The sequence below is a fragment of the Gastrolobium bilobum genome, unplaced genomic scaffold (genome assembly GCF_033153095.1).
Source record: "Gastrolobium bilobum isolate Gb01-03AN ecotype WA unplaced genomic scaffold, APGP_CSIRO_Gbil_v1 utg11974, whole genome shotgun sequence".
Taxonomy (NCBI): Eukaryota; Viridiplantae; Streptophyta; class Magnoliopsida; order Fabales; family Fabaceae; genus Gastrolobium; species Gastrolobium bilobum.
The window spans coordinates 31,929-43,909 of record NW_026897182.1 but is presented as its reverse complement, the minus strand read 5'-3'; the positions used below and the strand labels follow the sequence as shown (position 1 = coordinate 43,909).

The window sequence follows — 11,981 nt, the reverse complement described above, 5'->3', positions numbered from 1 at the left end:
ATGTTATACTTACAAGTATAACCTCCTTTGACTTATAATTTCTTTTGATTTACAATCTTTTAATAATTATTTTTGTTATCGTTGGATCAAAATTAAATTAATCATTTCTACAAAAAAAAAAATTAAATTAATCATTCTAACTTAATATTATTTTATAATCATTAATATAATTTTGATCTAACGATAATAAAAATAATTCTAAGAGATTATAAGAAAAAGACCTCTAAATTTTATGTATGAAATTTTGTATAAAAAAGATTCATCCATGAAATTTTCACCCTTGTTTCAGCTCAAAAGAAATAAAAAGTTCCAAAAAGAAGAAGAACCTCTTCTCTGGGTACAACTGCAGATTTTTTTATTTTTTTTTTATCTAACCAATTCAAATTATACACCCACCTTACATGACACAAATATATGGAAAATGCATTACCTAAGCCGACACCAACTTTGATAAGAATCAATGCAGACCTAGAATTTTTTATGACAGCGAAGAAAATAAATATTAAAGTTACAAATATTATTAAGATTAACATAAAAGACTAATTATTACAAAAAAAAAATTTAAGTAGAAGTTAATTAGGACTTATAATTTTCTTTTATTATTATTATAAAAAAAACCATTATATATATATATATATATATATATATATATATATATATATATATATATAGGCAGTATCTTTTGACACCGGTGTCAAATTTGAAGTTTGACACCTCATCTGAGAGCCGTTAGATCAAAAAAGATCAACGACTCTGATTTATAAGCATGTGACACTATTATGATATGAAAAAAAATATCAAAATTTAAGGCGGATTAACCTGCCAACCAATTTCTTTCCTATGATTTTCATTCCTTGTATCTATCTATCTCTTAAAATGACATAACTTGTGTCATTTAAAATGATAAACATCAAACCCATAAAAAAATTAACCAAATGCACCCAAACTATGCCACCCCCAAATTGTTAACCTTAGCTGGCACAGCAACTCCTGGTTTTGCTAGTGGAAAAACAAAGTTACCACGGTTTCCACTGGTCTATACTTCTGTTTCTTTTCTTCTTCTTCTTCTGTTTTCCTTTTTTGCCCCCAGGGTAGGGGGGTTCAGTAAGTATAATGCACATGGATAAACTTCTATCAAGAATGAAATCAGTATGCTTTTGACAATATTAACAAATATGAATGAGTGACTTCTACTTCACACTTCCATTAATTGAGATGGAAATCAAATAACAAGAATGCAGCAAATAGAGGGAGCACAATCCTCCAAATGCCTCTAATTAATGGCCTACTAACAAAAAAGGAAGGGAAAAAAATAACTTTACAATTACACAAAGTGGCATTTCTTACAAGATATATTGGAACCAACATAAACCAATTGGCTATCACCCCAAACAGCCTTTAAACCTAAAACCATAACCTCTCGTGTATATATAGGCCAAGGGGAAGAGTAAAAATGCTGGCAGAAAATATAGGCACAATCTGAACTTTGCAATCTCACATTATGATGCAATTACACTTTGATTCAAGCTTATTAGGCGGCTTTATGCTGTCTACCTTGTTAGGAAGCCCAACATTGTGTGTCAAAGACTCATCAACATTTTCATCATTCTCAGTCTTAGCAGAAGGGGATTTTACATCAGTTTCCACCGTCCTCCTCGGCCTTGCCTTCTGAGGTTTAATAGCGCGCTTGCCAGCATTTCGGCTGCGAGAATCCTTTCTGTCAGAATTAGGTTTCCCCAATATAGTCACTGTTGGCTCAGAACCTTCCAACGAATCTGAGCATTCCTTTTCCATTGCTATAGTTGCTGCCTGATATGCAAGATCATGGATGATAGAGCTGCAAAATAGTATCGTATCTGTTGCCTCTTCAAGTGTTAGGCTTCTAGTGTTGTTCCCTCCACCTTGACACTCTACTGTAACAGTGGATTCCTCTGGCATAAAGCATTAGAAATCTGTCAGAAATTGGCTAATAGTAATATTCTTTTCCCAAAGAAAGCTTCAGCAGATAAAATAGATAACAACTAACAAGCACTAAAGTACCATGCATGTACATAGAAAAGCAGAATCTCTTCTCAATAGAAAACTGAAGTGAACCTCTACTCCCCTCACTAACAAAAAAAAAAAAAGTTCAGACTTCAGATATCATTGGCTGTGGAAACCTCAGCAAAGCAAAATATAGCCACGTTTATTATCAGACTTAGTGAACTTTGATGTTCAGAAAGTAGCATAGAACACTAAAAAGACTTATTCTTAACTGAAAAATTAGAAACTACACTACTAAATTGCTGCTAACTTGCTGAAGCCAACAAATAAATATCCTAACTTATCAGGCACATCACTTTAGAGTATTATCACTGACTTTACATTGTCAACAATATATCAAGAAACAACTACCAATATATATATATATATATTGTTGAGATATATAGTCCCACATTGGTTGTATGAGCAACTAATGTGGAGTTTATAAGGCCTTGGGCACTCCCACCCCTTGAGCTAGCTTTTGGGGTGGTGTATCCCAAGGTTCTTTACATGGTATCAGAGCCTCACCGTCTCCCACTTTCTCTTGTGGCGTTTCTTAGCACAGGTAGGCTGGGCCTGTTGCATTGTCCACTCTTCAAGCCCAATGAGCTCCCGTGTGAGGGGGCGTGTTGAGATATATAGTCCCACATTGGTTGTATGAGCAACTAATGTGGAGTTTATAAGGCCTTGGGCACTCCCACCCCTTGAGCTAGCTTTTGGGGTGGTGTATCCCAAGGATCTTTACATATATATATATATATATATATATATATATATATATATATATCAAGAAACAACTTTTCAAAATACCAAAACTCAATCCCTTAAAAATCATTACTATGAAACTTGAGTAGCTCATTATTAATTTCAGATAAAGCAGATGTGTTGGTGTCTCAAGGCTGCTGTTGATGTCCTATTTTTTAGGAGTTAATTAGTTGTTTTTTAAATTGATTAGTCTTTTGTTTAGGAGTTTGTTTACTGCATTTTACTGTTATTGCTTTGTTAGTTTGTTGCTGATTTTGTGGACCAACAAAATCAGCTAGTTAGTAGCAACTGCATGAGCTCAGTTTTGTATTTAAAACAAGTTCATTAGTCAGAATAAAAAAATAAGCTGTTGCACAATATTGTTTCTGATGTTTGTTTTTCTCATAAAAGATCAACATTGGTATCAGAGCCTTCTTGATCTTAAGGGGCTGTGAGTGACTTGAGAAATTAATGGAGGGAGGATCGAGTGGTTTTTCAGCAATGGCTCCACCAATATTCGATGGAGAAAATTATCAAGCATGGGCAGTGAGAATGCAAGCCTATCTAGAGGGTTGCGATTTTGGGAAGCTGTAGAACAAGATTATGAAGTTGCTCCCCTTCCTGATAATCCAACCATCAATCAGATCAAGTTTCATAAGGAGAGGATAACAAGAAAAGCAAAGGCAAAGTTTTGTTTATATGCTGCTGTCTCACCTGCCATTTTCAGCAGAATTATGGCTTGTGAATCAGCTCAAGCTATTTGGGACTTCCTCAAAGATGAGTATAAAGGAGATGAGAGGATTAGAAGCATGAAGGGGCTGAATCTAATCACACAATTTGAGAGATTGCAGATGAAGGAGTCTGAAACAATTAAGGAGTATTCTGATAAGTTGGTAAATATTGCAAATCAAGCAAGAGCTCTAGGCACTGACCTCTCTGATAATAGGCTAGTGCAAAAGGTTCTTGTCTCCTTGCCCGAAAGGTTTGAAGCAACCATTGCATCTTTGGAGAATACCAAGGATTTGTCTCAAATCAAGTTGGCAGAATTGCTAAGTGCTCTGCAAGCACAAGAGCAGAGAAGGTTAATGAGGCTTGAAGGAAGTACAGAAGGAGCTTTGCAGGCTAAAGAACAGCATAATGTAAGATGGAAGAAAAGAGATGACAGTAGTGGTTCAGAAGCTGCTGCAGGAGAGAACAATGCAATCAACTCTAAGAACAATTGGGGCGGGCATTCCTCATGTAAGCATTGTGGAAAGCAGAATCACCCACACTTCAGATGTTGGAAGAGGCCAGATGTGAAGTGCAGAAAGTGTCATAGGCTTGGACACATTGAAAGGTTCTGCAAAGAAAAAGGAGATCAGCAGCAAGGTGAGGCACATGTTGCAGACCAGCATGAGGCAGATCAATTATTTGCTGCCTCTTGTTTCTCCTCTAGTGCTCCATGTGATAGTTGGCTTGTTGATAGTGGTTGCACAAATCACATGACAAGTGATGAAAAGCTATTTAGAGACCTTGACAAGTCATTGCAGTCAAGAGTGAGAATTGGAAATGGAGAGTATCTAGAAGTGAAAGGTAAAGGGACTGTAGCAATAGAGAGCTATGCTGGAACTAAGCTGGTTTCTGGTGTGATGTACGTGCCTGATATTGATCAGAATTTGCTGAGTGTGGGGCAGTTGGTAGAAAAGGGATTTAAAGTGATATTTGAAGAAGGGAAGTGTTTGATCTTTGACTCAAATGGTCAGGAGCTGTTCAGAATAAAGATGCAACAGAAGAGTTTTTCTCTAAATCCCCTTGAGAAGGAGCAAGCGGCATTCAAGTGTCAGGCTAGTGATTCAGAAATATGGCACAAAAGGTTGGGGCATTTTCATTACAAAGGCTTACTATTCATGCAGAAGAATGAAATGGCAACTGGGTTACCAATCCTGGAGGAGCAGATCACAAGGTGCAAAGCTTGTTTTTTGGGCAAACAGACAAGACTTCCTTTCAAAGAATCCACCTGGAGAGCTACAAAGAAGCTACAACTAATTCATACAGATCTTTGTGGTCCTCCAGTGACTCCTTCACTAAATGGCAGCAGGTATTTTCTTATCTTCAACATGGAGGAGTGCAACAGTGTAAGTACTAATGGGTCAAAAGGAAAAGTTTCAAAAGAAAGATGAATCGGAATCTGCAGATGAAAGAGTTTATAGGAGTTTAATTGGCTGCCTTAGTATCTTGCAACTAGGCCAGACATTATGTTTACCGTAAGTGTCTTGTCTAGGTTTCTTAATTGTCCAAGTGAACTGCATATGGTAGCTGCAAAAAGGGTGTTAAGGTACTTGAAAGGTACTCTTTCATATGGAATCAAATTCTGCAGAATTCAGAAGTTTAAGTTGCAAGGGTATTCTGACAGTGACTGGGCTGGATCAGTGGATGATATGAAAAGTACTTCGGGTTATTGTTTTACATTTGGGTCAGCTTGTTTTTCTTGGTGTTCAAAGAAGCAGGAAATAGTGGCCCAATCAACTGCAGAAGCTGAGTTCATTGCAGCTACTGCAGCTGTAAACCAAGCATTATGGTTGAAGAAGCTGATGGATGACCTGCATTTGGAGCAAAAAGAAGGCATAGAAGTATTTGTGGATAATCAAGCTGCTCTAGCTATTTCACAGAATCCAGTATTTCATGGAAGAACAAAGCATTTTAAGATCAAGTATTATTTTTTGAGAGAAGTGCAGAAGGCTGGAGAAGTGAAGCTAATGTACTACAGTTCAGAAAACCAAATTGCAGATATATTCACCAAGTCATTTCATGTTAGTCGATTTGAATTTCTCAGGGAGAAGCTAGGAGTGTGCAGCATTTGATCCAGGAGGAGAATGTTGGTGTCTCAAGGCTGCTGTTGATGTCCTATTTTTTAGGAGTTAATTAGTTGTTTTTTAAATTGATTAGTCTTTTGTTTAGGAGTTTGTTTAGGAGTTTGTTTAGGAGTTTGTTTACTGCATTTTACTGTTATTGCTTTGTTAGTTTGTTGCTGATTTTGTGGACCAACAAAATCAGCTAGTTAGTAGCAACTGTATGAGCTCAGTTTTGTATTTAAAACAAGTTCATTAGTCAGAATAAAAAAATAAGCTGTTGCACAATATTGTTTCTGATGTTTGTTTTTCTCATAAAAGATCAACAAGATGAAACTAGAATGGACTGTCACTCTGTTAATTTGGTATCCCTTTAAATTGCTCAAAATTAACATATGAAGAACTGCGTTCTACATAAATAGAGATGAGTGCATCTCAGAGATATGAGATAATGATAAGAAGAATCTTATGGCCTTTATTTTTTATTTTTTTCATCTCAATCATTATTGGCAATATCTAACATTTAAAATTCCAATTTAGTAAGCATCATACCTATGTCATGGAAGTGCTCAGAAATAGAAGCTGTAAGACAGTCGTTGGAAGAATTTGGAACAGAATGTTCTTGATAGTCATTGACGGTGCTCTTTGATACCAGTGATGGATCATCCTCCACCACACTGGTATCATTCTGACAACAGTTTTCCCCTTCTATTTCTGATTCTTCAATTGTAGAAGAGTTGGTAGAAACCACAGCACCCAGTCCATCAACATTGGAGTTCTCAACATCATGTTTCTCATCAAAGGATGAGTGTGGATCCTTAACTGATGTTTCTGTATTTGAGACACTGCCAGCATTATTTGGAGGGTCTTCAATACTGTCATATGAAATACAATCCCCATGATTTGCAAATGATGCCACTGAATTGTCATCAGGCTGAACACTGGTAGCCTGGCTTATTAATTCTGAGCTAAAAGGATCTGTTATTCTACCACAATTGTGATATTCAAGTTTATCTTCCCTGACAACAATCAAACCAATAGAAGAAGCATCAATTACATCTGTCACTGCATTTTCTGAAGCTTGCATTTCTTGTTGAGCTAGGGATATCTCCTCTAGATTGCCGCATTCTGCATTGCCAGAACAAGCTTCTTGTGTTGCAAAACCTAATCCATGGTGAGAATGGTTTGACATTTCAGAAAAAGATGAACCAGAGCTTGGAGGCTTGATCCTTATGTCATATCCACAGTCTCCATCCAATTTCCTGCCACTTGACTGCCTTTGGACACGAAACTCAGAATGTCTTGCTGAGCTGAAATCAGCAGATGATGAGGCAGAATAACTGGCATGCCCAGTTGAGCTTCTAATACTGTTAATGCTGCTTCTTGCAAAAGAAAGATCATCATAAGATATGGTTGAAGCAGTAAAAGTCCTGCCCTGAACTACAGGTCCTTTGTTGCTGCTTGACCTTTTCAGTAGTACAGAAATGCCAGTACCTTCCAAGAGGTCCACTTTCAAATTTGAGAGATCTTTGGAATGATACAACTGTTGATCTCCAGAATGATTATCTCGCTTCTTGTAATCAACACCTAACTGGTCGACCTCTAGTTGGTTGGTAGGCATCTGCCCACTTCCCTCCAAAAATGGACTTGGAAGAGGACTTTGTTGTGAGTGATCCTGAATAAATTCACTGGACAAAGTTTGACTTCCGTCAGCGTCCAATTCACCAAGGGAAAACCTCATGTTACCCACATCATTCGCATGAGGTAGTTCAGACACAACCATCGGTTGGTTGGTTTCAGCTAATGGTTTTTCTTCTGCAGGCATGTATGTAGAAATCACTGAAGAGTCTTGGGAAACTGCCGAAGTTGTCTCTGGGATGATATGTCTCAACAATGTGTTTTTCCTGCTGCATTCTGGACAAAGTCTAATATTCTTCTCAGCTTGATCAGTGGCTACATAATGGCAACCACAACACGAACAGATTGCTGTATACTCAAAACTACCTGTCCCAGAAATGTCACCTGTTACATGGGAAGTTTCTAAACTTTCATTGGATTCTGGGTCAATACCACGATAAACAGAATCTTCAAATTTAGTGATACCTAAAGCAACCATGGGACCTCTACTTTCATTGTGCAGGATATCAACTGATTCATCATTGATCTCATGCCCAATGTTTGCATTTAACACATCAATTTTATCAAAGGAAAATACTTCTTCATGAATATCATTATATAATATCTTCTCAGTTTCACTCGCCACATCATCTTGATTGTGGTCACTTCCTTCAGTATCGGGTGCGAAAATGGTACCATGATCAGAACTCGCATTGCTGCTTGTTGTGACAGAGGAATTCCTTGATACCAGAGAACGTTGTGCAGAATTGGCTTTTCCGGCATAAAAGGTTGTACTTGGCACACTTGATAAAAGTGGTCGGAACATGTTTTGAGGACTTTTTCTATCCTGCACAACGTTGTAAGTTAACTAACAAAAGTAGGTAGTTCGATCACAGCCAACTATTCAAAGACATTCAAGAAAAGGTCATGGCAAAAGGGAAGGGGAGCACAGAGGATTGAACAGGTCTAGATTTTATAAGAAAAAATCATGATTAAACATTGGTTTCTCTGCAACTAAGAACAAACTCAATTATAATAATTATGTTAGTGCCGCATGTATATTATAAGCAGCACACCGAACAAACTCAATGATGACTTAACATGAATCTATTTACTTGGAGTAGTTGTATTGTAAACACTAGAGTTATTTGATTATTGTTTTGTTTAAAAGACGATGGTTTGCGGAAGCAGAGCCCTCAGAATCGATAAGCTTTGATACCAAATTGAAAAGAAGATTTGTATATTATTGAATTGTATGAATAACAGTACAATAATTCTCTATTTGAAGAGACTAAAAGATCTAATGGGCTAAGCCCAAATAAACTTCTAGAATATTCTAACTATTACAAAATACTGATACAAAACAATAATAAAATAATTCTAGTATTTACAGTAGGTTGTCTTATTAAGTGTGGTTTAAAAAAAATACACAAAGGAAAGAAAACATGCACCAAAAGAACCAAATAAAGCACTGTACCAAGATTATATAAAGATAGTTAAAGCAAATATTGTATCAAAGTTTCAATCATTGGTGGCCTAGAATGATCAAGGATGGTTGACTCAGTCCATTACCATTTTCAATTGCTTTGATTTGAATACAAAAACAATTTACTAACCTGGCATAAATCAAAAAGGAAAGTGCATAAAGGAGGGGAACTGTGTGCATGGAGAATGAGTGAGAATGCTCAGAAGAGTAGGGACGACTATCCTAATAGGAATAATCATGTTTTAAAAGGCATAATTGCTTGCCAACACATTGGCAGCAAATCATACAATAATTGACAGAGGAAGTTAATATATTAGACAACAAAATACCATTTGCCGGAGAGCAGAGTCAAAAGATCTTTTAGGAGCAGAACTTGGGGACACCATCCTGGCTGATTTCTTGGAAATCAAAGTAGTTTTGCTGTTTGAAAATGAACCACCCCTTCTTGAACCCAATCGGTTTAAACTACCCACTGGGATGGACTGAAGAGAATCCAGGTCATCATCACAAGATGATATGGCAGAACCTTTGCTAAATTGGTCTCGATCATGGCTATGAAAAGAGCTGCTCCTCCTTGAAGCAGTAGGAGACATTGATTGCCTACCAACTTTAGAGGTAGAATCCCTACCATTTCTAGATGCTGGCGATGAGCCCCTCACATATGATGCTGGTCGATCAGCCAAAGAAGTACGAAGATTGGGAGGAGCTTCAGAAGTGAGACCAGGAATATTAGTTTGCCATGCCCTTATCTTTGGTGAAGTAGAGTTTCCACGATTTGTCTTAATAGGGGAAGTTCCCCTAATCCCTGATGAGACTCCAGGACCACCGGAGCTGGTGCTGATCGGCCGAGGAGTAGGAGTGGAAGACCTGGGAGCAGGTGTCATGGACTTAATTGGAGGTGGAGATGGTCTTCTTGATGGAGTACCATGCTGTAAACTTTGAGTTGGACTAGAATTTGGTGTTGACGAAGGTCTTCCCCTTGATTGCAATGTACTATTTCCGGAGCGAGGGGATGGACTTAAACGATTTGGACTTGCGCTACCCCTACTGCTTCTGTAACTTCTCTCCATCTGAAAGAGGAAATCAAACATAAGATGAATAAAAAGCAAAACTATCACTACATTTTTCATAAGGAGGAGAAATTTTTTTGAGAATTTTTATTTAAATGTAAGTATACATAAAATGAATTCAAAAGCACACCGTAGACGATCTTGATATGGAAATGGGTTTACTCCGAGGCCTTCCTCTGCTTCCAACATTTATTGGTGGTGGTTCATCATCTAATGAAGGAAATAGTGGTGTATCCGGTGGTGTCAATAACCTTTAAATGAAAAAAACAGACATGTGGCATCAGCACAGTAAGAAGTGAAGAACAAAAATCAACTTATGCACACCAAAGTCTCAAGATTTGTGATAAAGAAACTTGAATTATCATCCAGCAAGATGGTGAATTATCAATGCGCAAGAAATATAACTGCAAACAGTTGGAGTTGGAATCATAAAATTGGATCAGATAACACAAACATGTGCAAAAGACAGAAAAGACTACACACCAATCATAGTCATTCTTGTCACCATCTGCATTAAGCAATTCACTGGTTTCTCCTCGACCAGGAACGGATATCCCAAGCTTGATATTAGAAAAATGTCTCAACTTTGTCGCTGCAAATTAACATCCAAGACAAAATGGAGAAATGCATGAGTATCACCCAAATGAAACAGCAAAAAAAACAGATACATTCTCTTCTTAAGATGTCAGTAAAGAAAATTACAGAATGAGTCTTCAAAGTCATCCGATGACTGAAGCAAAAAATTCTCTCTTTCTTTGGACTGCATTTCATTGAACAAAGCAAGATCATCATCTTTTTCCCTGAAGAGCAATCCGCTTTCAAGACTGCGCCCACGCTTGTGACTGTCTGAACGTGTCTCTCTACCAGGAGAGCATCTCAATGCTGGGGAAGGTGGCATCTCCACTACCCAATGCAACTTCAAACAAGTGTCACCTCAAGTTCTCCATACAATCCAAAATCAGAAAACCTTCCACACCCTAACAAGCAACCCAAGATTAACACATACCTCAAACTCACAACAAATTCAATCTCCAAATATCAGTTTCAGTAAAAACCCACTTCACCATTTGCTCTCTTCTCAGGCTTCATTAGATTAGTTCAACTCCTTCTTCTCTAAACACCCAACACACTCTGGCATCATACACAATGTGGCTGAGTCAACCAAACCACATATTTTCAACAAACAAAAGCTAATTTGGCATAATAACACAGTAACAGAAACAACTGTACCATTCAAAACGCAATGCCTTATGCCTCAACATTCATATGCAATAAGCATCCAAAACCAACACTAAAGATATTCCAAGCCCTGAAACCCTAGAACATTGACAAGTAGCAGATCCCAATTATGCCGTTGCCGTCCACAGCTAAAAGGGTACCCAATTCAAACCCCAAAATTCAAACTTGACCACCCATTAAGCCACCATTGAAGTTCAAAGCACACAGCAAAACACACCATTGAGTAGTAGCAGCTGAACTTGGCTCTCCAAATTCCCAAGTCAAATTGCTTCAAAGAAAGTGCACTCTTAAGATCCCAAGTTCGAAGACTAAAAAACAAAAAATAACAAATAAAAAAAACAGAGCTTAAATGCAAATTACAATGCGACGAATAATGCATAAGACACTCGGATCTGTAGCATTCATGGCTTCTTCTGAGCAACCAAAAAGTACAGATCGGAGACAGAGGGATCCAACGGTTCCAACAAACTCCAAAAAAAATTTCTATTACTCTCTCTCCTCACAGTTTTTTTTTTTTTTTTCAGTTCTGAAAAAAAAAGAACATTGAAGTATAATATGAGAAATAATATTATTTTTAATACCCAACCAAAACCTTGTTGTTGTCGTTTGATTTGCTGTTTTTTTCCTCAATAACAAGCATTCAATTTTTTTCTCTCTCTTTACTTTCTTTTTTTTTCAGCTTTCCTTTTTAGTTTGTTCTCTGCCGTTACTAGTGCCGTATAGATTCCCTCTGATTTTTCGCACCTTTTTTTTTTTCTTTCTTTCTCTTACAGCAATATTTCTGAGATTTTTTTTTTTCAAGTAAAGATGTTTTCTATTTTTGACATTCTAATTCTGCATGTAAGAATTAATATTGATCGATTTTGATGTCTTCAAACTTTTAAGTTCCACTTGTTATTATAGCTTTTGAGCCGTTTTCTACATTTTTAATTGCAAACATAAATTGGACTGAATGAGATATTATAATGGAAAATA

The 11,981-nt window shown here is 37.1% G+C and overlaps 1 protein-coding gene across 1 annotated transcript; it reads right to left on the bottom strand.

Moving 5' to 3' along the window:
* Positions 1-1,423: 1,423 nt before the first annotated feature.
* On the bottom strand, positions 1,424-10,665 carry LOC133304747 (uncharacterized). The gene is made up of 6 exons (XM_061504805.1): positions 10,470-10,665; positions 10,251-10,359; positions 9,898-10,018; positions 9,027-9,767; positions 6,147-8,058; positions 1,424-1,931 (listed from the first exon to the last, which is right to left on the bottom strand). The coding sequence occupies exons 1-6, from the start codon at positions 10,663-10,665 to the stop codon at positions 1,495-1,497; spliced, it is 3,516 nt and encodes a 1,171-aa protein (XP_061360789.1). The 3' UTR covers positions 1,424-1,494.
* Between the last annotated feature and the right edge of the window lie 1,316 nt (positions 10,666-11,981).